This window comes from Peromyscus maniculatus, chromosome 10, assembly GCF_049852395.1.
Source record: "Peromyscus maniculatus bairdii isolate BWxNUB_F1_BW_parent chromosome 10, HU_Pman_BW_mat_3.1, whole genome shotgun sequence".
Classification (NCBI taxonomy): domain Eukaryota; kingdom Metazoa; phylum Chordata; class Mammalia; order Rodentia; family Cricetidae; genus Peromyscus; species Peromyscus maniculatus.
Genome location: NC_134861.1, coordinates 101279133 through 101305639, shown reverse-complemented (window position 1 = coordinate 101305639; position 26507 = coordinate 101279133). Strand labels below are relative to the sequence as shown.

Below are 26507 nucleotides of genomic sequence, written 5' to 3'. Positions count from 1 at the left end.
ACTTGTCTAGCATGTGGGAGGCTTTTGTTTCTCACTCAGTATGTTTTTGCCAGTATGGCAAAAGTTAAAACCAAACACCCCATCCCAAACAAACAAAACCAAACCTAGATAACAACAACAATAAAAACATTTAAAAAATGATAGCTGAAGAAATGCTGTGGCTGAACTGTGTTCTCCCAAATCCCAGAGTTGAGTCTGATGATACAAGGAGGCCTTCATGAGAATTGAGCAGAAGACGACACTATGCTTTGAGCCTCCAAACTTGAGCTAAATCTATTTTCTTTTTTAAATGCCTAGCTTCAGATATTTTGTTATAGCTGGTCAGTCAGAAACACAGGTAATAGACCAGAGTTTGGCATTTGCACCAGAAATGAGACAGTCTTTGGGACTGAGCCCTGACCTTGTGGGAGGGATCTGACTATCTCCGAGCAGATAGTGTCAGAGTTGAGCTGAATCAGAGGACATTCTGCTGCAGAAGTGATTGCTTGCTTGGGGTGTGGCTAAAATCTTTCATACATCTGGGGTCACAGAAGCACTGTGTATTGTGAGAGAATCTATTTGATTCTCTTCTGTGTTTCAGAATGGGTAAAACTGCCTAATATGCTCTCCGAGGCCAGCACTACCCAAATAGCAAAGTGAGATAAATCATCACAAGGCTAGGGCTGGAGAGAAGGCTCAGGGGTTGAAAGCATGTACTTCTTTTGCAGAGAACTTAAGTTCTGTTCCTAGCACACATCAGGTAACTGATAACTACCTGTAACTCCAGATCCAGAAGATCTCACACTCTGGCCTCTTCAGGCAACTGTATTTATGAGCACATCACACACACACACACACACACACACACACACACACACACACACACACACCAAAAAATAAAATAAATCTTTTAAAAAGATATCACCAGGAAGAAAAACTACAATCCACATAGCTCATTAACACAGATACAAACGTATTTTTAAAATTTTATTTTTGAGACAAGGTCTCTCTACCTAACCCTGATTATTCTGGAATTTGCTCTGTAGACCAGGCTGGCCTCAAACTCATGGAAATCTGCCTGCCTCTGCCTCCCAGGTGCTGGAATTAAGGCATGTGCCACCATGCCTGACTCTAGATGCAAAAATTCTAAACCGAATATTGGCAAAAACTACCTATGATTTTAGCAGTTGACACTACATAGACACTACATAGCAAGTTGGACTACATAGCAAATCATTGTCTCAGAAAAAAAGGAATATAGGCAAAACTAGTCTAATAATGTAACAATAAGACCACAGCTCAAAAATAAACACACCACAAACCAAAACCTGAAATTAACTCATATAATCTAACACATTAACAAACTAGAGGGAAAAATCTACATGATCTTATTTGATGCTGAAGGATTATTTGATAACATCCAATATTCATTCAAGATAGAACATCTTAGCAACAAGAAATACAGTAATTTTCCTCAATTAGATAAAAAAAAATGCTACGAAACCCCACAGATGACATTGTTCTTCAGCCTCTAGAATTCTAATATGCAATTCATCACACCATGGAGAAACCCTGTGAAATCATTCTTAATGACAAGAAACTGGGTGCCTTTCTCTAAGATCTGGAATGAGGAAAGAATGTTCACTAGAAATCTTTTTTTAACTGAAAATAGATTGTTTTCTCACACAATACTTCCTGACTTGAAATCTTAACTTGTGCAATAAAACCAGAAAAACAAAACACAATATACATACATACATACACGCACACATGGGCAAAGAAGAAATAAAGCTATCTTTGTTCGCAGGTGATATGATTATCCATATGAAAATACCAGAGAATCAATAAGAAAAACCTGAAACTAGTAACTGATTTTTTAGCAATGTTACAGACTATAGGTCCTTCATACTAGCAATGAACAATTGGAAGATAAAATTATCAGAATATAATACCACTTACATTATCACTCCAAAATGAAATATTCAGGCATAAACCTAGTGAAATATATATATGTATGTAATTTATATACAGAAACTTCAGTCTTTTGCATATGTGTGCATATATGTGCAGGTGTATGTTATATGTGTGGAGGTAAAACTTGGAAGTCAGCTAGTCAGTGCGTTCCCTAGGGAATTGACCTGTCTCCACTTTCCCAGAACTGGGATTATAGGCAGTTGCAGACTGAACTCAGGTCATCTGAAAGAGTAGTACTCATTTTTAGCTATTGAGCCATCTCTCCATCCATACGCCTGTCTGTATACGTGTATGTATGTATAAGGATATATGCATATGTAAGGATATATATGTAAGGATATCTGTTTACTGTTTTTCTGGTAGGCCCTATGATGGAAGTACCCCATGTGATGCAGTGGAAAGGCTTTTAGCCTCTAAAGCCCAGTCACACAAGTCTAATCACAAGAATGACATCAGAACAATTCCAACACCATGAACAGTGCTAGCCAGGCTTCTCTATCAAGGTCATGGGAAACAAGCAGATATGACAAACTTTCTTGAACAAGAGAGGCCTGAGAAAATGTGACAACTGAGCATCCTGTGGGATTTGGGATGACATTCTGGGATAGACAGAAAGAGTGAAAGCTGAGGAAATGTGAATCAAGTGTGGACTTTAACAATGTGTCAGTCAGTGCTGGTCCATTAACTGTGGTAACTTCATGACACCAATGAAAGATGTCAAAGAAACTACCTGCTGGTGAGGACTGTACAAATGTGGTTCAACTCTGTAAACCTAAAACTGTTAAAAAAGAGATTATGAAATAATATAAAGGGGGATAGTGACATGGCTCAATGGGTAAGGATACCTGCCACCAAGCTTCTTGACCTTTGTTGGATCCCCAGAACCCACATAGTGGGGAGAGAGAATGAACTCTGGCAAGCAGTCCTCTGATCTCTATACTCATGCCATGCCCTGTGCCCACCCCCACAAATAACACATGCAAAGCAACAATAGTAACAACAAAAGGAAACAGTAACATGAAAAACTTGAATGAAAAGTCCAGAATAAGCAAAAGGATAGTGACAGAGAATTGACATTGTTATCTGGGGCTGGCTGTGCTGGTAAGGGTGGAGGGTGACTGCAGCGGTGTGGGTTCTGCTAGAGCACACAGTTTCAAATGGACACAAATAACCACACCTATGAGGGGCATAGACTGACTCTGAGGTTCCAGTTTTGACTTAGTCTATCAGGAGAGTGGAGAGAGAAGAACGACTTTCTTTAAGTGAAGACAGACCTATGTGTGTGGTAGAAGATGGCTGGGCAGCAGTTATGGACAGCATCCACTTTCCTCAAAAGAATAAGTGAGTGCAGGCAGAAGTGAGCAGTACAGGACACCTGGGCACACCTGGTGTGGTGGTTTGAATAAGAATGGCCCCCATAGGCTCATAGATTTGAATGTTTAGTCACCGGCGAGTGGTACTAGTTGAGAAGGATTAGGAAGTATGGCCTTGTTAGAGAAAGTGGGGGTGAGGTTCAAAAGCCCAAGCCAGACCCAGCATGGATCTCTTCTCCTGATACCTGCAGATACAGATGTAGGACTCTCAGCTCCTTCTCCAGCCCCATGTCTGCCTGTGTGCCGCCAAGCTCCCTGCCATGATGATAATGGACAAAACCTCTGCAACTGTAGGCAAGCCCCAATTAAATGCTTTCTTTCCTAAGAGTTGCCATGGTGATGGTGTCTCTTCATGGCAATAAAACACTGACTAAGACATCTGGGATAGGGGATGGAGAGAACAGGCCTCTGTAGCTGTGTGAGAGCTATGTGGGGATGAATGTATGTGTATGTATGTAGGTATGAATTGTATCTGAAATGCACATGGTGATGTGTATTTGATGGTGTGGAGCAGACAACAAGTATATAGTGCATGGTGTGTGTCTTTGTGCTGTGTGTGTTGTGGTGAATTGTGGGTGGCTTATCTCTGGGGTGTGTGCATCTGTTTTGTGTGTTGTGTTTTATATATATATATATATATATATATATATATATATATATACATATATATATATATATATATATCACTGTTGTGGGTTATGGGTTATGTGGTGGGTATGGAGGAGAAAGGAATACTCCTTTCTCTACTTTTTCTTCTGACAGTACAATGAAGATTGAAACCTATAAATGACCACTTACCTCTGTGGCACCTCCAACAAGCCTATTGTTCCCTCCTTTTCCGTCAGCCCATCATCATTTCCCCTCTCTGAACTATTCTCAGGGCTCCACCTGTTTCAGCCCACATGCCCCTCCCATCCCAGAATGGTCTGGGCTTCTTGCCTCCGGTCCTGCCTCCTCCAGACAGTCTCCCTCACTGGTGTTGCCATCCCCACAGTCCTTCAATAGCCCAGCCAGTCCTGACCCTCCAGACAGTGTCCCTCACTGGTGTTGCCATCTCCACAGTCCCTGGATAGCCCAGCCAGTCCTGACCATCCAGACAGTGTCCCTCACTGGTGTTGCCATCTCCACAGTCCCTGGATAGCCCAGCCGGTCCTGACCCCTCCAGACAGTGTCCCTCACTGGTGTTGCCATCCCCACAGTCCCTGGATAGCCCAGCCCGTCCTGCCTCTCTGCTGCTCATGCCCCACTGCAGCTCTTTTGTGGTCTAGCTGAGGTTTCAGTTCCTCTTGTGCAGGCCTTGCTTCCCTACCTCACTCTTCTCCTCTCCCCTCAGGGTCATACCTGGGTACTTTCTGCAAAGGTCCAGCCATAATTGAAAGGACCCTGGGCCTTTTTTCTTCCTGGGTTTTTGTCCTGTACCCACATGTAGACCATAAGTTTGGTAGACCAATGGATCCAGGCTCTTCCTTGAACCTGAAGTATCTGTACCAGAGATCTCTTGACAAGTGACCAGTACCACATGGTGACAAGCCATCAAGATGGTCTCAGTGGCCCCCAACCCTGGCTCTGACTCTCTTCTCTGACATTTTCACATTTCTGTGTTTGGTAGCCAAGGTATGGCAGCACTCACAGGCAGAACAAAAAGTCTGGAAAACACAAAGTAACTTGCCATCTAGCATTTTCCCAAAGCCTTGTTATAGCTGACTTTCCTAGCTTTGGGCACAGAATGTGCTACCACCCATTCAAGATAGTTCCCTTTCTCCCTTTTACCTTCCTCTCCTCTCCTCTCCTCTCCTCTCCTCTCCTCTCCTCTCCTCTCCTCTCCTCTCCTCTCCTCTCCTCTCCTCTCCTCTCCTCTCCCCTCCCCTCCCCTCCCCTCCCCTCCCCTCCCTCCCCTCCCTTCCCCTCCCCTCTCCTCTCCTCTTCTTCTCCCCCCTCTCCACTCTTCCCTCCCTCCCTGGCCCCCTTTTTTTGAGACAAGGTCTTGCTATATATCCCAGGCTATCCTTAAACTTGTGATTGTCCTGTGTGGTGGTTTGAATAAGAATGGCCTCCATAGGCTCATAGGTGTGGCCTTGTTGGAAGAAGTGTGCCACTGGGGGTGGGCTTTGAGGTTTCAGAAGCCCAAGCCAGGCCCAGTATGGCTCTCTCACCCTGCTGCCTTTGGATGCAGATGTAGAACCCTCGGTTTCTCTAGTACCATGCCTACCTGCATGCTACCATGCTTTCCCTCATGATGACAATGAACTAAAACTCTGAAACTATAAGCAAGCCCCAGCAAAATGATTTCTTTTATAAGAGATGCTGTGGTCATGGTGTATCTTCACAGCAATAGAACACTGATTAAGACACCCTTCCTCTGACTCATGAGCGCTAGGATGCAGACATGTATTGTCACACCCAGCTCGTTTGGGATTTCTTGAAGGCTCCCACAGGCTGAGACTCAGGTAGGAGAATTTTGCCTTGAGACCTAATCTAAACTCTTGTGCTGTAGCCTATGGCACACTGATATGTGTTTCAAAACCCCAGCACTCGGGCTGGAGAGATGGCTCAGTAGTTAAGAGCACCAACTGCTCTTCCAGAGGTCCTGAGTTCAATTTCCAGCAACCACACGGTGGCTCACAACCACTTGTAATGAGATCTGGTGCCCTCTTCTGGCCTGCAGGGACACATGCAGGCAGAATACTGTATACATAATAAATCTTAAAAAAACAAAACAAAACAAAAAAAACCCAGCACACTGACCCTGTTGGACACTCAAGTTTCTATCACATGCAAAGTAAACAGATTCCAGAGTCTCTGTCAGGCCCAATCTCTGTGCTTAGTTAATTTGCAATTCACTCTGGTTCCTCCAAAGGTTTGCAGCAGTATCTGAGAAGAGTGGAGCCTGTCTGTGGCTCTGCATGAAGCTGTACCTACTAAGCCACTTACAGGAATGAGCAGAGGACCTTTCCAGTTTCTGCCTCATAATCTGACTGCCTAGGTGAGCACAGCATCCCTGCCCCTGCTCAGTTTTGTATGGGCAATGACATGGATAGGAACATTTGGATCTGTTAGGACAGAATCATGCTTTGATTGGACAGCACAGTGTCTTGGCCATTTGTGAAGAGAAAACTGCTTAGAAGGGCAGAAGGCTGGGGAAGGGACCAGTCAGGGCATACAGGTACCTGGCCTCTTCGTGTCTCACAGTTGTGGAGGTAGCTTAGGTGATAGATCTTCAGGTTTAATGTAGCAAAATTTAGGTACTTTGTGAAAACCTGAAAGAGCAATCATAACAGCCTTAGTCAGAAATCCAGATGTTCAAGGACATATGTACAGAAAAGAGACATACCTCAAAGATCCTGGAGGAACTGTCACATACATACAAACATACTGGTAGGCTGTACTTGTCACTCATGGGTGTGGACTTGCACACACAAGCTCAGTCCTGTGGGGCAGGGACATGGCACACACACAAAGACATGCAGAGGGACATGACTCATACACAACAAGAAGAACAGCTGGAGTGTAGTTCACACACCCAGATAAACAGAAACACCTGATTTAAAGGACATGGTTTATACATCTGGATGAGCACAGCTCACACACTCAGATTAGCAGAGGGACATGAATCAGACCAACACTTGTCGAGGGACATGGCTCACATAACTACATGAATAGAGACAGTGACATGCAGATGAGCAAAAGCATGCTGCGAGGTAGTACACACACACACAGACACACAGAGCAAACACATCTCCTGGACACTCACATCTTCATCTTCACTTGTGAAGCATGGGCCATCCAGCTTATTCACTGCCATGATCACAGCCACGACATCTTTGCCATTCATGATTGGTGTGGACAGAATGTTCCTTGTGACATAGTCGGTGAGCTCGTCAGCGAAGGAGCTGAAGTGGGGACACTGCCGCGAGAGGAGAGAGGTTATTGACTGCTTTGCAGTCCAGCCCTTTTAGGTCTTTACACTGGGGCTAAGCTCTAGGAGGTCACAGTTTACAATGTACTACAATGTCCAGTAGCCCTACCTCTGAACTCAGGACACAGTCTCTGGGCAGAGAGAGTTCAGCCAGGTTTTAAGGTTCTTCCTAGTTCACCTCACCACTGATTCCTAAGAAGTCTCCCAAGGTTTCCTCCCAAATAGCCCCTACAAGGTCCTCTAGCACTGTCTGTTTTGGGGCACAGTTGGTCTCCTGGATGCTCAAATCTAGCCACTGCCTACCTTCAGACTTCTAGCCCAGGTGACTGTCTCCTTCTACGTCCAGCCCCCTCCAAACCTGCTGCACATCCTTCCTGGAAAGATAACTATGACTGAATGAAGGATGGACTCTGTTGTGATTGGTGGCTTGTTACGGCACAGTATCACTAAGACATATGTGGCTTGGGAGCTGGAGTTGAGTTTCCTGTATCTTGGAATCTGTCTACCAGCCCTGCACTCAAGCTCTGCTCCACAGACCACTATCCACCATGAGACTCTATTTGTGATATGGTGAGTTTTGCCTATTTCTGGGCTCAGGGAAGATTCAAAGAGGGCTCAGGGAGAACTCCTACCTCCTACATCTACTACCCCCAAGATGTAAGAGGAATCCTGCCTCTGGAGTTAGTTCTACCCCTGAAAGGAAGGGGTTATTTGAACCAGGCTCAGGATACTAAGTTAGAGCCAGGCACTCCTAACAGAAATGCCTCTGCCTTACTCTCTGCTTTCTGGTTATTCCTTAATTTATATGAGGCCACAGTACCCTGGCACAGTGACAGAGGTGAATGAATGTCTGTGATTTTAGCCTCCCTTTAGGGTCTGTCCTAGAAAGCTGGAGCAGCTTATGTCCCTCCCATTCCTCTCCAGCGGATGACGGACTACTGTCAATACCTTTGACATCTATCACCCCACTGCTGACTGTTAACAGAGATTCTTTTAGACAGACTTAGGACCGTATCTTGCAGCCCTTGTGATTTGTTATAATTCTCCATCGCTTAGCCCCATGAGCAGCTTGAGGAGTTCCCTGCTGCCATTCTATTTCCTTGGTTGCAAGTTAGCCAGGCCACAGTTTTAGCTAAAGGTGTTCAGAAGGAGGCTGCCAGGAGCCTGGAGTTTGGGCGATCCTCCCAATGGAATGTAGGTGGCTGGAAACAACTCTTCCTCCTCCTTGGAGAAGCAGCTACCACCTGACTGCCAAGTGGCACCAAGCTGGAGGTAAATCAGCATATGAATGACAGCAGAAAAGAAAGGTAAGCAGCAAGTCCTGACAGAGGTGACATTACTGAGATTGACACTCACATCTTGTTGTAGAAGATCACTAACTTTTTCTGGCTAAATTGTAGCTACATGGCTTTGGTCATGTGGAAATGAAATGGTGAATCCTCCCAAGGAAGAAATTTGCCTGGGTACCCTTTTCTCTGAGCATATCCTGAGACATTGTGTACCTGGTGATTTGGACATGCCTATCTCCTGACTAACCATTAGTACTAGAGGCTAATCCTGATCTTCAGGTTGCTTCTAGAAGCAATATACCAAGGCATACTGAAGCATTTCTTCACAGAGCAAGAGATTACCTTCAGATGATATACACAGATCTTTATATGGTGCACACAGTTCCACACTTGACCTTTATATGATTTAGAGATACACATACTTGATCTTCAGATGGTTCACACAGGTCCACATAGCTGACTTTTAGATCAGTGGTTCTCAACCTGTGGGTCGTGAACCCTTTGGGGGTCAAATGACCCTCTCATAGGGGTTGCATATCAGATATCCTGCATTTCAGATGTTTACATTACAATTCATAACAGTGGCAAAATTAGTTATGAAGTAGCAACGAAAATAATTTACGGTTGGGGTTGCCACAACATGAGGAGTATTAAAGGGTCACAGTATCAGGAAGGTTAGGAACCACTGACACAGGTGAAGCACACTTGGCCCTCAAATGAGGCACAGAGGTCTACCAATGTGACTCGGAATGCGCAAGGCACACAGGCCATACTAGGTGGGTGTCTTAGTCAGGCTTTCTATCGATGTGATGAAACACCATGACCAAAAGCAAGTTGGGGAGGAAAGGGTTTATTTGGCTTATGCTTCCATATTGCTGTTCATTATTGATGGAAGTCAGGACAGGATCTCAAACAGGCCAAGAACCCTGAGTCAGGAGCTGATGCAGAGGCCATGGATGAGTATACTGCTTACTGGCTTGCTTCCCCTGGCTTGCTCAGCCTGCTTTCTTATAGAATCCAGGACCAACAGCCCAGTGATGGCATTGCCCACCATGGGTGGACCCTCCCGAATTGATCACTAATTGAGAAAATACTTTACAGCTGGATCTCATGGAAGCATTTCCTCAGCTGAGGCTCCTTCCTCTCTGATGACTCTCGCTTGTGTCAAGTTGACACAGAACCAGCCAGCACAGTGGTTGTCTAGTTTGCTTTTCTTACTGGCTTTATTTCCGCCACATTTCTCCCCACATTTGAGACCTCACTTTAGCGCCCGTTTTATCTATACACTGTATAAGCCCCATTTTGCAAACAAAACCACAGAATAGCCTGGGATCTCCCTGCCTCTTTCTCTTGGCCTTGCCTCCACCAAGGAACCTCACTCTGTTCATTGCTCTCCCTCTGCATTTCCTTCCCCTGCTGGGAATTAAATATGATCAAGGCTGTGGTTTTAAAATGCTCTCCTTGTTACTTAGCCTCTCTGGGTCTGTGGATTGTATCATAATTATCTTTTACTTTACAGCTAATGTCCATTTGTAAGTGAGTACATACCACGCTTCTGGATCTGGGTTACCTCACTCAGGATGATTTTTCTAGTTCCATCCATTTGCCTGCAAATTTCATGGTGTCATTGTTTTTAACGGTTGAGTAATACTCTATTGTGTAATCATTTAAAAATCCAAAGAGATGGACACTAATAGTTACATATACTTATGAGTACTGGAAAGTTTTACTTGTTATATAAAATAATGGATATTTATCACTATTAAAATAAAATATACAATATGTAAATAGTTCAAAAATGATGTGTCTATATAATAGTTTTAGAAATATTGATGAAATATTGTTAAAATGAAATATTAAATAACAGTAATTTACCTACTACTTACCAGTATGTGACAATTTCAAATAAAATACTGAATTGGGTAATTTCATATATTACTTGTGTGCATTCATCAAATAAAGCATGGAAATAATTAAAAAATAATTCAAACAAACAAACAAATAAATAAAATGCTCTCAAATCCCTTTAATTTGTCATGCCCTCTTCTCTGTGGCATCTGCCTTCTTGGATTCCCTGCCTTCTTGACCATGTTCCCAGTCTTCTTATCCATGTCTCATGTTGGTTCCAGTAATACAGTCACTATCTTTATATTGAAGTAATCTGCTCCAGCCTCACCAGTCTCTCAGATATCAAATATTTTTCCTACTCAGGACACTGCTTTGGGGTCTTCACCTCATAGCCTACACCCACAGAATCTTGGTATCTTTATGGGTTTCTCATGATCCTCATAAGACAGGAATCTTAAAGAAAAAAGTAAAGAAGTGCTAGGGTCCAGGGCCAGAGGTAAGACAGAAACAGCTTGTCCATCATGGCAGATTTGGCTACATCTGTGTCTCTCTGAGAAGCTGGTTTTAAGTGAGGTTGGGGATACGGATATCTGGGGATATCCATGCCAAGTCTGGCTAGCATTTTCTCTTTTGACCTTCCCTCTATGAACCCACAGTTGAGACAAGAATATAGAGATCCCTGGGACAAGCCTCCTTCTAGCCTTAAGCACACTACTCCCTCATAGCCAAATTTCTACCTTTCCTTGATTTCCATCACTTTGCCATTCATGCATGTGTTTCAGTCAGTCAGGGATACCGTGGCTTTGGTTGGGCTTTAAGATGACTCTGGTAGCCTTTTAGCCCAGCCTGATCCTACACCTCCTGTAATGATAGCCCCCAAGGTCCCCCATTTAGCTGGTGTCCCCTTTGACTTCACCCACAGATGCAAATCTTTTCTGTGTATGTGATGTAATGTACATTCCACATTGAAGATTGACATGCAGCCCTGCAGCTTCCAGCTTCCTTCCCTGTCCTCCTTGTGTCTCCAGGAGCTTCTAGAGGCTTCTGTTTGCCTTTCTTTCCACTCCACTGTCCACTTAGGGCTTCTCTGCTCCCCACGACCTCCTGCTCAGAATAATTGATAGCCTCAAAAGTGGGTAAAGTTGGAAGACACTCAGGTTCCTGCAGAATCTGAGTTGAACTCTTCACTGTCAAGTTATAAATGCATATGAACCACGGATAATGTGAGCTTCTGGGACACTTCTTGCCCAGCAGACTTCCCCAAGATCCACTTCTTCACGCTCATTGTCTGCTATTCTGCTGACCCCTAACCATCTGCATCCCTCTTTACCTCAAACATCTCTGGGTCTCCTGAAGCCATAACCCAGACAGCCTAGCTTCCTTTGGTAGCTGAGAGAAATGTATAGGGTGATTCAAATTCGCATGTAGGGGAAATGCCTGTCCCTTTAAATGACTGCTGCACTCCTCCAGAGTATTTCAGATGAAGTCCTTCAAAGAAGGACACACAGAAAAAGGTTAAAACAGTCAAACCTTCCAGCCTTTTTCTGGGTGACCTAAAGTGAACTTTTCTCATTATCACTCCATTACAATGCTATATTCTCCACCCCAGAGCCATTCCCATCCACCCTAAATATTTGCTGTATGAGGAGGCATGGTCTTGAGCCATATCTGCTCAGGGATGTGATGGATCTTCAGGTAGTAGAATCTTCCCAGTTAAATATACATAACATGACTCACAGAGCACTGTTGTAGAATATTTGTTTAACTATGTAAAGATGTGTTACATTTGTTTACATGTAAAGATGTGTTGCTGTTTTACATTGCCTGCCTAAGACACCTGATTGGTCTAATAAAAAGCTGAATGGCCAGTGGCAAGGGAGGTAGGTATAGGTTGGACTTCTGGGAAGGGAGAGTAAGTAGGAGCAATGTAGGCTTGGAGGAGAAAGAAAAGAGACACCAGGGAGATGCCATGGGCCAGACAGACAGACACAGAGGAAGCAGGAAAGTAGGACATACAGAATGAAAGAAAGGTTAAAAAAAAAAAGCCCCGAGGCAAACGTAGATGAATAGAAAGAGGTTAAACTAAGTTAAAAGAGCTAGTAGGATGAGCTCAAGCTAAGGCCAGACATTCATAATAATAAGTCTCTGTGTCTTTATCTGGGAGCTGGTTGGCTGCTCAAAGAAAACGCCGACTACAGAGCACCTCCTTCCAGAGACACTGTGTTAGTAGTGATCCCCATGTTCTCCTTGTTTGCCATGATCACTGAGCTTCTCTGCACTCTTGCAGTGCTGGGGGCAGAGCCCAGGCTTTTTGCAAGTGCTGCATCACTGAGTCACAACGCTGCCACCCCCTACTCTTTCATCTTTTTGGACATGGATCTATCATGTCCAGATACATTTCAACCTCACCATGTCTTGTACTCAGCGCTGAGTCCTGGTCTAACTCTGTGGCTGAATAGAACCCTCTAGTGAGAATCTACTACAGGGAAGGGACAGGAGTATATAATGTCCTGGGTGAAGCCTGAGGGTACTTTCTGTGACATTTAGGGGGATGATAAGTAGGAGAAGGGGTGAGACTGTGCACAGAATCAGGGGTTCTCATCTCTTTGGTAAGGATTGGGGAAGAAATCTCTGGAGACCCTAACCCTCAGTCTGATTTCTGCTCTGAGGCTCTTACTGTACCATGGCTCAGTCTTGTCCTTCCTTGAGCCTTTCAGAGCTTTCTACTCCATTGTCCTGGATATAAGGGTATGTTGTTTCTCTCTGGCCAGTCAGGTACCAGTGCAGCTCTGTAGCACTCACCAACTCACTGACTCACCCACTCACCCACCTACCTATACTCATCCATTCACTCGCTTCATCCATTCACTCATCCATCTACCCACTCACCCACTTATTCACCCCTCACCCATTGACCTACATTCATTTACTCACCCAGCCTCACAAATACTCGTCTGTTTGTTTGCTGTGGAGGCCATTGGTGCTAGCAAAAACTGACCTGAAACTCACTGTGTAAAACAGAGTAGCCTTTAACACAAAGAAATCTGCACACTCTGCCTCCTATGTGCTGGGATTAAAGATGTGTGCCACCATGCCCAACATCAACCAGCAATTCTTTATCAGCTCCAGTTCACTGATCTGCTTTTGGGGCTGTCATTTCTGAGTGAGGACTCCTCACGGAACCTGTGCTTGGTCACTTGCAGCTTAAGTTTAACTCCACCCAATCAAGACCAAAAAAGTATATAACCCGATAGTACCAAGATTTACAGATAAATGTGACCAAAGGGTACAGTCTTACCTCATTTAGCAACCCTCACAGCTCCCAACTAAAGAAAGACTTTGGATTTTATTTTCCTCTGTGTGATTATGTAGTGGTGTGTGTGTGTGTGTGTGTGTGTGTGTGTGTGTGTGTGTGTGTGTTGAACCTGAGATTTTTCTACATTAGATTTATAAGAGCTGAATTTTTAATTGGCTTAGAGATAAATGGATGCTCATAAGTTGAGTACACCTAAGCTTGCTAAAAATATGTTAATCCAAAAGCTTTTTCATTCACATGATTTAAATAAATCTTTGATAAGTAAGATGACTTAAATTTGTTGGTAAAACAAAAATTAAGTCTTCAGAGTGGTCAGAGTATGATTTCATCTGGGTTTGCTGCTTTGTATAGGTTTGACACAGAAGGAAGACTTAACTATGAAGGTATCTGTATAGTTCACACGGCTAATATAATATCATTGGCTTAATTAAAGCTAACATATCTTCTGTTGTCAATATTAAGTACACTACAGACCTGACTTTTTCACTGTTAGATGTTTAAGATCACACAGATATGGAATTGTGACCCAAGAATATGTACACACAATATGCAAGTGTGTCCATTGCTCTTGAGTGCCAAAGCATAACAAATTCTTAGGGCATTTCTTTGACAGACAGATAACTTAAGATGACCCTCTGAAACAGAGGAGTGGATCTGAGGGAGAGGAAAGGTGGGGTGGAGGATTGAAAGGAGGGGAAACTGCAGTCAGGATGTATTGAAAACAAAACAAAACAAAAAGGCAAAAAGAAAAAAAAGATGACCCTTACACTAGACTGATATCTCAGTTGCCATAAACAATCTAGACTTACTAGCTAAAAATAAGTAAATTAGGTGAAAGTAAATAATTAATTAATTTTGAACTTTCAATGTAATTTCAAAATTACACCATGGTATATGGAATTTATTGACACTCATGCAATGTCCAAGACATTTCTGAATAACTTAAAATACTGATACATCAATTGCCGTATAAAGAAACATGTTTCTGGACATTCTAAAATATTTCCTTGGCTGGTGGGATGGCTCAGTGAATAAAGGTGCTTGCTAACAAGCCTGACCACCCACACGGTGAGGTGAGACTGAGTCCCACAAGTTGTCCTCTGATCTTCACCATTTGCATGTGTGAACATGCATTCACATGTGCGTGCAGACACACAATCATGTTTTTAAAAGTCTCATGAAGAATGAGTACATAGTAGACAGTTAAAATTGTTTATTTCATAGATTAGCTCTTTAGTTCAGTAGAAATTAAAGTGAAGAAGAGTAAAAAGAAAAACCTTGGTTAAATGTAGTTCTATATACAAAAGATACCAGAGAAAAAGAGCTTTATGTATGAGAAAGAATTCAGTATGGGAACTAAAAGCTAAAGTAGTCCACAGGTTTCTAAAGGACAAATCTCACAAACGAACTTTATGTGTCATTAAAACATTGATAAGTTTCTCTAAAACAGAGCATTGATATAAAACCAGAGTCTAATCCACAATGTTAAAACAAACAAACAAACAAACAAACAAACAAGAACAAAATTTCTGGAAGTACTGATCCAATTGGTACAAATTTTCAAGAAGTTTTCATTTTTAATTCTGAATTGTTTCCTGAAATTTTCAACTATTTCTGTGCAGGACTATATTGGGGGGTGGGGACAGAGCGGGTGGGGCGGAGGAGCTGGGAGGAGAGAAGGGGGGGACTGCGACTGGGATGCTAAATTAATAAATTAATTGAAATAAATAAATAAAAAAGAAAAATAAATAATTCCTAACAATTACAATGTTAATAGATTTAACTAAAAGAAAACTTCAATCGTTCTTCTACCTGCATTTTCCCTGTGCGGAAGTTCTCAACTAACATGGAGACTTACTCTCAACTTTTCAGGCAGCTCTGGTGATCCCCCACCCCCCCAACTCTGACTCTGCTACTGTAGCTGGATGCTAAAAATGTTTGTTTTAAAGGTCCAGAATGACAGTTTTTCTTTGGGTCTTTCCCTAATATGTTTGAACCCGGAATAACCAGATAATTCCACCACATCCACCACAATGTTCAAGGCATTGATCTCGATTTGCATGCTCTGCATCATGATGTACACACACGCTGCGCAAATATAGTGTGTATATGTTCCTTCAACATCTAATGGTTCCCACAACTTTCCATCACACATCCTCCAGGCTGTTTTTAATAGCATCCCTTCAAGATGTATCCACTTCATAGGATCTTTCTGTCTTTTCATAACTTCTCTAGGAAATAGAAGTCCTATATTTCGTGAAGACAATTTTTTTTGTGTGTGTGTCTGTGTGTTGTATCTTTATTGAGTTTTCCATTACACAGGAAAACAGCTTTTAAAAAGGTTTGTTGTTGTTTCGAGACAGGGTTTCTCTGTGTAGCTCTGGCTGTCCTCATTCTGTAGACCAGGCAGGCTGGCCTCAAACTCAGAGATTCTCTTGCCTCTGCCTCTGGAGTGCTGGGATTAAAGGTGTGCACCACCACTGCCCAGCAGATTTTATGTCTTACTAGCTCTTAGATATTTTTCTAGATTTAAGAAAACTGCTTAAGCTTTCTATAGCTTATAGCAATTTGACGAAACACAATTTTGTAAGCAAGAGTGGAAGCATTTCCTTTTTTTCCTTACTTGGGTCCTCTTAGATTTAAGAAGAATTTGTGATTATTTCTATTTCTTCTGGGCCCACAGTTGTTTTGCAGAGGATCAGTAATAAGTGTTCTCATAGAAGTTGCCTTCAAACTAAATGACACATTTTAAATTGTGCACAGGATTCTGGCTTTGAGGGTCCTACCTCTACAATTAACAAGTTTAAGCAGAAGGCCTGGGGCCAGGGGACTAGGAAATACAGTTACATCTAGTTTCTGCCTCTGTGTGGCTTTCTTGCTTCAGCGTTCCTGAGATTATTATATAAGAAATCACTTTTCTAATTGTATTTGTGTAAGTCAGTTTTTTAAAAAAATTATTCTTCTCTCATACATGACATTCTGAACAAAGTTTCCCCTCCCTCCTTTCTTCCCAGTCTCCTCCCTGACACCTCCCCTCTCCACCAGATCTATTCTTCCTCCATTTCCTTTAGAAAAGGGCAGGCCTCGGAGGAATATCAACCAAACACAGCATATCAAGTTATAATAAGATGAGGCGCTGGATGAGGCAAATTTGATAAAACTCACATAACAAGTCTTTTTGAAAAAAATATGAGTGTAACTAGAAGAATTACATCTAAAGAAAACCAAAACCTGTTACCATATTATAACTGTTTCCTGCCTTCTAACTATTTTGTTAATCTGTAGATTGGACTGGATTCTAAATTTTTTTGTTTTCTCTAATGTCTTGATACAGTTTTCAACTATTAAGGTCAATAATTAATTACTCTTTTCTAAAGCTCTATGAGCTAGATCTGGACACCTTGATATAAATTTTAAATATAGAAAGTCTTTAAAACTGTCTCATGGTACAGACAAAGGCAGAAATTACAAAAGAGAATGAAAAACTATAGTCAGAATAAGACTGTATCATAAAACTCTGTCCCTTTAATTTTTCCTTGGTCGTAAGAAGGATGATGATATTGTTAGAATTATACAGCCAATAGACAGTAAGACAGAACTGACAGAGTCTGAGCCAAGAAACCTTTTTGTCCACCCAGTGTGTAACTTTGGCAACTTCACCAAGACAAGTTTTTACTCAAAACTATACAAATGGACTTTTAAAATACCTCTTTAATTATGGGATTAATTTTAATTAAGTGGTAAATTTGCTCTCGACCAGCTCTTGGTTGGATGAGGAAAAGTCTGTGTTATTGCCAAGACTATGCACTGTTTCTGGGTTTCTCCTCTGGAGAATTAAGACCCAGTTACAAAAAACAAGGGAGAGGCTGACTTACCATAGCAAGTCCCACCAACTCCTCTGTGGTCATCTGACTTGTTTAGTTGGTAACCTTTAAACTTATATTTGTATAATATGATGCTTAACAATGTTCTCCTATACTCATAGATCTGTGCCTTGCTCAGCCATTATAAGAGAAGCCTCCTCCTGCAGTAGTTGGGAACAAACACAGAGACCCATAGACAAACAATGTGAAGAGAGGAGAGACCTTGGAACACTGTGCTCTAAAAGGGTCGGCTCCATAAAATTCCTCCCCTCAGGGATCAGGAAACTATGTGGAAGAAGAGGTAAAAAAGTGTAAGAGCCAGAGAGGATGGAGAACACCAAGGAACCGAGGCCTTCTAAACATAACAAGGCTGGCACACGTGTGAACTCAGAGACTGTGCCAGCATGCACAGGGCCTGTATGGGTCTGCTCCAGATAAATGGAGTCCTAGAGCTAAAAGGACAGGTGGACACATGCCCCCATCTCTAGCCCAAAAGAGAAGCTATCTCCAATTGATGGTCACTTGCAAATGAAAACTTAGTTTTAGTTTTCTCCAAGAAAGTCTCACTGGGGGAACAAACCATTCTTAAGGGTAGGCCCCATGCCCAGCAGTAGATGACCAACAGAAAATAAACTCAACAGCATCTCCGGAGGTTCTTTGTTTCATAATGTTAAGTCAGGATATTTTTTTAAATCTTACAGGTCCTTGGCATATATTATGACTTCCAGTTTTGTGTTTTTATGGGATCCCTGTGTGTACAAATGTATGTGTTTCTGCATCTATATGCATTTCTTGTGCTTTTTTTCCTCTTTGGCTCTTTTTCTTGTTTGATTATTTTGTCCTATCCCTATTTGTTTTATCTTATTATATTTTATTTCATTAAAAAATGCCAGGTGGTGGTGGTGCATGCCTTTAATCCCAGTACTTAGGAGGCAGAGGTAGTTTGAGGCCAGCCTAGTCTGCAGAGTGAGTTCCAGGATAGCCAAGGCTACACAGAGAAACCCTATCTTGACAAACCATAAATAAATAAATAATAAATAAATAAATAAATAAAATAGATAAACCTTTCTCCATAAAATAACATGAAAACTGAGATTATTGTATTATTGTTAACAATACTTTGTATTGCTACTTTTAAAATTGTACTTTCTATTTGTCATGTGTGGATAGAAGTTCATATCCTAACAAAATGACAGTTGTCCCAGTGCCTTGAGATGATAGCCAATACCTGATGAGAAGGAGCTTGGTGACAAAATGCAGGGAACCAGTCCTGAGAACTTTACCTTCTGGCTTCCTGCTAGCCAAATATGACTGAAAGAGTCTTGACAATTCATTTAAGACACACTAACAGAATACCTGTCCATCATGGGTACCTCTACCAGTGAGCTGCTGCCAACTCTTGCCTCTGATCCCTATCCCTATGACCAATGAACTTTGTATGGAGCAGCTTCTGATTTTTCTTTATTCTGTCTTTGAAATCTACCCCCTAGTGTGCCGGGACATATGGATTCCCATTGCAATGATTTGCTATTGTCAAATAAATATAATTATTCTTTGGTGAATCTCTGTCCACTTGTATTTTGGATTGACATCATGTGTGCCGTCCTGGCCTTCTTCCTGCTAACAGACGTTTCCAGAAGACAGTTAGGCGGGGCAGCTGATCATGCTGTTTTGTTGGATTCTGACATGTTAAGGGGAAGACAGAGAACCCATCCTCTACCTTCTGGGTTTTATGAACTCTTGGGTGTGTGGTTTTGGAGTATGTTCTAAATTGTTACCAGAAAGTTCTAAATTGGTTACCAGAAAGACTGTAATGAACCTGAGACCTAGCAGAATGTCTGTCATTCAGGTTTTTAGCCTGGGGGCAGCTGTTACACTCAGATGCAGTTATAGGGTCTGGGGGCAGATAGAGTCCCAGGCCATGGATTCAGGTTCTTCACTCAGAGGTAGATTCCCCTCAGGATAGATATGTGACCAGAGCCTTAAGCAGACTTTTTTCTCCACAGAGCCACATCCTAGGATGTGCTTCTAGTTAGAAGCAGGCAGGAAGACGAGGCTTCAGAAATAAACATCACATCAGAACCATTAGCAGTCCAATACCCTCAATGCCAAGAACATGGACACTCATGGCTCAGAGAGCCAGTTTCCCATACTTGCTAACTCTTGCTGTAGGCAGTTTACCTGTGCTCTGTTTTATGATCTTGTTCTACCTGTGCTTGTGGTCTGCCTGTGCTCATGGTATAGCTGCACCAATGAAGTAGTCATATTTACAGTTCACCTGTGCTCGTGGTCTGCCTGTGCTCATGGCCTTCTTGTACTGGTGATTTATGTTGCTCACGATCCTTAGGTGCTCAAGATCTTCCTTACTCATGGTATACCTGTACTCAGATTCCAGCTGTGCTCATGGTTTAGATGTGTTCAGTATCTACCTATACTCAGGGTCTATTTATGCTTAGTAGCAGTCTGGTTTAACCATTTCAACCACATGGTGAAGTAGACGTTTCGCCAGTAAAAATTGGAGACAAGTGTGTCCAGGTGTAGTGAGTACCTACGTGCAACTAAAATTTTGCATCAGTCCTGTGTTGTTCTGTGTTCCATACTATAGAACAACACTACCAACCACAAAGGTCCACCATGTCTTTCACCATTTTCAAGGAGGGCACCAAATGTGTTAGGGAGATCCTGTGCTCTCTGTCTCAGTGATTTTGCTGAAAACTAGTATGTGAACCCAGAATCCCATCCTTAGCAATGAAGAGTGTCCTGATGCAGCTAATGGAAATTTGGATTTTGCTAAATTTGACAATTGTTCCTTTTCCTCCAGTCCGGGATCAATACAAACCAGCACAACCTGCAGTTTACAGAATCATCATACAAGAAGGCATGGTGTCCCTGCCACCAAGGGTGTATCTTTAGGCCACAAAAGTGACTAGAAACACTGGAGAGGAGCTTTAGGACATGGGTAGGCATAGGTATAGGATTTAGGACAGCCCTGCAACTTGAACTGACCCTCAAAGCAACACCATTACTCTGGTGTGGATGGGGGCAGTCGGAAGTCCAGTCCCAGAGTCAGGGATATGCGGAGGCAATGATTTGAGGGTTGTCTGAAGGTGGGTGGGATGGAGGAAGGAGGGGGAAGAATGGGAATGAATGAATGAATGAATGAAGGAGGAAAGGAGGCAAGAGGGAGGGGAAGATGAGAAAATGAGGAAGGATGGGTAGATCATGAGCACTAGAATATTAATGTCCTTTCCTAGTCTCCCATATACACCAAATTTCTTGCTTTCTTGGTAATTTCTGCTCCATTTGGCTCATGGATGACCCATTTCTTAAAAAGGAAGCAAAGTGAAGGCCAAGATAATCCTGCAGATTCAGGTCGCTGGGTGGCTGCCTGTTTATAACAGATGAGGATAAGAGGATTGCAACACCCTCCTGCCCAGCCTTCTTACTTGGCCAGGAGCAAGGGTAGTGACTGCCCTGGGGGATCTGTCTAGGAGGGGACCTTCTCCTGCTCTGGGATTCCAAACTAGATGTGGCTGACATATGCAGCAGGTGCGGAGGTGTCCTTGGTCCCTTGAGGAAGGAAGAAGGAGGGGACTAGGGAGGAGACTGTTCCCCAACCCTCCTGTGGAGCTCCCTAATCCCTGGAACTCACTTTTTGACCCTTCTCTGACCCCTCCCTAGCTGCTGTCAAGTCGGTATCATGAGTACCTCACTCAGCATATCCAGACACACAGTGCTTCCCACCTGTGGGAGCTCTGTCATGGTTACACCTGCCACAGACCAGCAGCTTCCATGGAGTCTGTTAATAAGTCCATTTCCATTCCAGCCCCTGACTCTCTTGTCACTCCATCCCCACCCTTTCCTGAATCCCAGATTCTCTGCCTCCAGGACCAGTGTGTTCCCGCCCTTTGTGGGTAAAGCTGCCTCTGCCATGATTGGTGTTTGGGGCTGCTAGTTTCTGTACCAGCCCTAGCCTGACCCCTTCAGACAACTATAGTCACTCAGGGAAGACTCTTCACTGAATCACTGAAATTACCCTAGGTCCTCACCGTGCTTACCATGTATAAAGAAGACCTGACCTTGGACCCCAGATACAGAACCCTTGGCAAGGCCAGAGGCTGAGTCTGAAAATCTTCCACGAGAATGTCTCTTAAATAGTATTTCTGTGACAATTATGCAGCTGTGTGAATGGTCCACATAGGGAAAAAGAGGGACCCTTTAAAGCTCCCTTTGAGCTCCCCCCCCCCCCCCCGCCTCCCCCCTTTCTTTTTACTGGAAATGTGAAAGACTAGGTCCTGCAAGGGAAAGACAGGAGGCTAGGCACTGTGACCAGATTGGGTAGGGAAGGGTGAGCTGCAAGAACCTTGCCCTGGACCTGAGGTCCTTGTGAAATCTCTGGATGCCAAGGCAGAGCATACCTCTGCACCCTGGCTGGAGGACACCCACCTCTGACACATCCGGCACGTTCACCATCTTCTTGGTCTGAGCCACATGGCCCACAATCCCAATGTCCAGTGGGAATACGATCTCAGAGTCAGGGGGCACCAGGCAGTCCTCCAGGAGGCTATCTGGCTGCACACTGAAGAGCCGTGTGGCCAGTTCGGCTATGCCATTGCGCTGGCGGTACATGAAGAGGCTGCAGCGGTCAGCATGCAGGATGGTGCAGAGGCGCCGCAGGATCTTGAAGACCACACGTTCCATATTGACACTCTCTTGCATGTCCTGTACCAGTTCAAACAGTGCTGCACTCTCTTCCACCTGGCACAGCTCTCGCAGGCTGCCACAGTCCGCCAGCCAACCATCTTCGCAGGCCCCTGCCACATTTTCAGGGCTCAGCTTCTTCCCAAAATATTGGTGGGCGAAAGTGGGGTTCCCATCTAAGAAGGTGCGTACCTGTTCCTCACTGAGGCTCATGGTGCCCCTGCTGCTGTGCCCAGGGCTTTCACTACTCCCAGGTACGCATGGATCTGCAAACACTGTTGTCAGCAAAGTCTTTCTTAGTGATGATTAGGGAGCGCAGGGGAGACCGCTGACTCATACCACAGAAGTAGCCTGTCCTCTCTCTTCTCAGTTCAGCAGTCCCAGTTCCCCTGCAAAAAACTGGATATTTAGAATTGGTGTTTTGGGTAAAGCTAGGGGGGCTTCCTGTCTGTTGCAGGAATTATGGGCAATTAAGGGAGGGCAAGTCACTTCTAGGGTAACAGGCCCTGATATCGCATCCCAAACTAGATAATTCCACAAACACAGGCTATGACCCTCTTTGCTTGGGGAGCTGCTGAAGGATTTGGGTTGGTCCAACAGGAAGTTCCTGGTCCTCCTGAGCTCAGGTACCCTGGGAGGGTGGTGAGCAATGGCCTTCCAGAACTGCAGTTGACTTCTGAGGTGCAGAGTGCAAGGAGGTGTCCATGCCTGGAAGAAAGATAGCTACGGGAATTTTAGCGCAGACTGTCCCTAGAATCCTTGCTCCTCATGTCTCTCCTTGGTCTTTACCTGCTATGGAAGACGCAGCTTTGGAGTGGCGTCACTCTGCAGCCATGTGGCTATCGTTCAAGCTGAACAGCTGCCTACTATAAACTCAGGACTTTCCTTTTTGATGTCACCAGTCACCAGGGCCCTGGGCCCACATGTCCTCTCTAGAAACTCAGTCTTGATTCTGGACTAGCTCTTCCCTGGCCTCAGAGTTCATAAAGTTTACATGACAGTGGAATTACACAGAGTGTCGTGTGAGCCAGATGGGTGGGAGTGTTTTCTACTACTTTGAATATAGAAACTTACTTTTCAGGCATATTTATTTGTGTTGCTAGATTCTTGTCCTGTATCCATCTACGGTTGCACTGTGAGCACTGTTTTACAGACCTGCAAACCTGTGTGTCCATCCAGGGTGATTGCATCAGATGTCAGTAGGTGTCATGGTGTTGGCTTCTGTGGTAGTCATGATGTGATGATTAAAAAGTGTGGCTCAGAAGCCGGGCGTTGGTGGCGCACGCCTTTAATCCCAGCACTCGGGAGGCAGAGGCAGGCGGATCTCTGTGAGTTCGAGGCCAGCCTGGGCTACCAAGTGAGCTCCAGGAAAGGCGCAAAGCTACACAGAGAAACCCTATCTCGAAAAACCAAAAAAAAAAAAAAAAAAAAAAAGTGTGGCTCAGAAACTCAATTCTGGCTATCCCGATGCTCTGCTGCAGGCCAGCTCCATGCATTAAGCACTAAGAATATTGCAGGGGCTGTGAGTACATGAGGGTGTGCATGCCTGCACATGAGAACATGTGAGTGCTGATGGATAGAGGGAAGCCTAAGGACATAGAACTCTGTTCATTGTATGAGCTGCCCTAGAGCACCCAACCTAACCTCAAAAATGAGAATATAGGATGCATTAATTAGAAGGATTTCTGGGCCTTATTCCAGGTGAAACCGGAAATCAAACCATGGACCTCTAGGAACTACCCAGGAGCATCTTCATTTTGCCTCTTCCATGGATCACTATACTTCCCACCAGGGTATAGGGTTTGCATATAATTTTGACTTTTCTGCATCAGCTGACAAGGTGTATGCTTGGTGTACACATGCTTAATGATTTCTTGGCATAAAATCTGGCTTAGTGCTGGCACCTGCAGTTTCCTAGGCAGGAGAGGTTGACTAACTGCACAGCTGTGTGTATACACTGGGCTTAGCTGAGTGTAACAGGGACCTGTACCCACAAATTCTTGCCTCTGCTGAGTCATGTGCAGCTTCCTTTCAGGAATCTGCTTGGAGGTCTCTCAATCCTGACTGGGGATGCAGGGGAAACACTTTGGGAGAGGGGCAGGTGTGTGGGCAAACCCTGAAGTGCTGGGGTTTACACTCAGGGCAGCAGGCCACCGATTGCTTCCTGGGGGACCAGCCTCCAGCAGCACAGGGCTCCAAAGGAGTCCACAGTGTCAGCACGTACTAAGACTTTTCTGTCTGAGGGGGGTGGGGGAAAAGACACTCACTCACTCTCTTGATGGTGTCCTTCAGACATTTTCTTTATTCTTTGTTTGCATTTTCCATTCTTTATTTTCCTCATAATTTCCTTCTCTCATTTTTGATGTTTTCCTTCTAACTCTCTCATTCTTGATGTTTTCCTTCTAGCCCATTTTAAGTATATCTTTCAGGCAATATAAAAATTACAATGTAGTTACATTCTGTTTTTTAAGTGAATGAATACAAGTTAAAAAACAGTATGTTTTCCATATTCCTTACATGATTAAATATTAGTATTGCAGGTGAAAAACAAATTGTCCCCAGAACCCACATACATTCATATCCAAGCAACTTATTATAAATTAACCAAGTAGGCAAGCAAGATATTCTTCTCAGTCAGGTCTTTTCCTGGCAAGTTTCATTTTGCAGTTACAAAGAAAGGACCAATGCTCTATTACATATCTTGAAAGGTAATCTTATAAGGAATCACAAATCTAAACTTTTGTATATAAAGAAGAATCAGTCAGCTCTACTTTAAATCTTTAGGGTGCATACCCACTCAACAATAGTTTTTTTGGGGGGGCAGGAGATTGAGGGCAGAAACGGGTATAAGGAATTAACCATCACCTTTGGTCATCAACCAATCCTAGCAAGAAAGGCATGCCAGCTAGTAATAATTGGGCTGCTTTGTTCCTTGACCTTAAAGAGTTCCGCATTCAACATGTGCCTTTCTAAAACTTTAGATCATCTTCTTGAGTTTTTCATCTTAAAGCTATTTGACAAAAACATCTTAGTCTAACTTTATTTTCAAAGCTTTGTTTCATCTGTGATGCACACTGAAACCTGTGAACACATCTCCCAACATTTAGACATCATTTTCATAATAATCCACAGGTAAATATGCCCAGTAGAAAGGTATATTTTCATGAGATAAACACACTACATTACAGGCAGTGAAGATCTCCCCACACCCAATCGCACCATGCCAGATACCAGATAAAGACAGTAGCAGCAAACATGTAAAGACACAGCAGAAGCAAAAGACATCCCAGTGTTTGTGGTCTCAGAACCTTGCCTGTCCAATTGATTCATCAGAGTGTTTCCTCCTGGTGGGCTGACAACTTCAACTTCCACCTGCTGCTCCTCTGACATGGCCACTGGCAGCCATCTGCTTGGCATTCAGTTCTGGAATGACTTGGAACAAGAATGGCATTTTATCTGTGCTGGATAAGAGGTAAATGTCTACAGAAGTCACCTTGTTCCACTTCGAGACCCACCAACCTGCTCTGGTACCACAGAGAAGCAGTACAGGTGTGGGAACCATGGAGAAAACCACAGGCAGGGGCAGTGGTCACAGGACAAATTTAGCTTGGAGTTCATTCACTTTGACCCTAACCCATCCAACATCCACCTGTGGTGCTACTATGGAGCCTACAGGCATACTGGTTTGGGATGTAGGAACTCAATAATCCCCAGAGGAGCCCTGAACTCACGTTGATAGGGGTGCTACATAAATGTCTCAAGGCAATGGTGCTGCACTGATTGTCCCATCCGCATCTCCCCATCTCACATTCTTAAGTATCTACTAGTGATGCTTTCGGGGTCTCTGATTGGGGTGGACTCAAGAAAGTCATAAAAATAGATCTGTGGGGCACACCTGTGAGACATCTGTAACACACCTCTGTGATGCATACCTGTGAAGTAGCCCATAGAAAACTCCTGTGAGCTGCACTTATGAGATATACCTGTGAGAAGCACCCCATGAGGTACACCTGTGAGCTGCACTTATGAGATATACCTGTGAGAAGCACCCCATGAGGTACACCTGTGGCTGCACCTGTAAGACACAGGCATGTTCAAAGGGCCATTGGACTCACCAGGTGACTTCTCTACAGATGCAACTGGGAGATGCTTAAGGAGAAGTGGGACTGTTTCATTTGCCAGTCTCTTATTAATTTTGCCTCATCATAATGTGGAATTTTAAAATGAGTCACACATCCTGGGAGTCAT

At 43.6% G+C, this 26507-nt stretch overlaps 1 protein-coding gene across 2 annotated transcripts in view; it reads right to left on the bottom strand.

Moving 5' to 3' along the window:
• Pde6b (phosphodiesterase 6B) overlaps positions 1-22874 on the bottom strand; it is a 41084-nt gene extending 18210 nt beyond the window's left edge. For both annotated transcript variants that reach the window (XM_006985813.3, XM_076547131.1), the window contains exons 1-3: positions 22005-22874; positions 7078-7230; positions 6494-6583 (exon numbers count right to left, since the gene is read on the bottom strand). In XM_006985813.3, coding sequence (XP_006985875.1) covers positions 6494-6583; positions 7078-7230; positions 22005-22472 — 711 coding nt within the window. In that variant the 5' untranslated portion in view covers positions 22473-22874. The remainder of the gene's footprint in view (positions 1-6493; positions 6584-7077; positions 7231-22004) is intronic.
• Positions 22875-26507: the final 3633 nt, after the last annotated feature.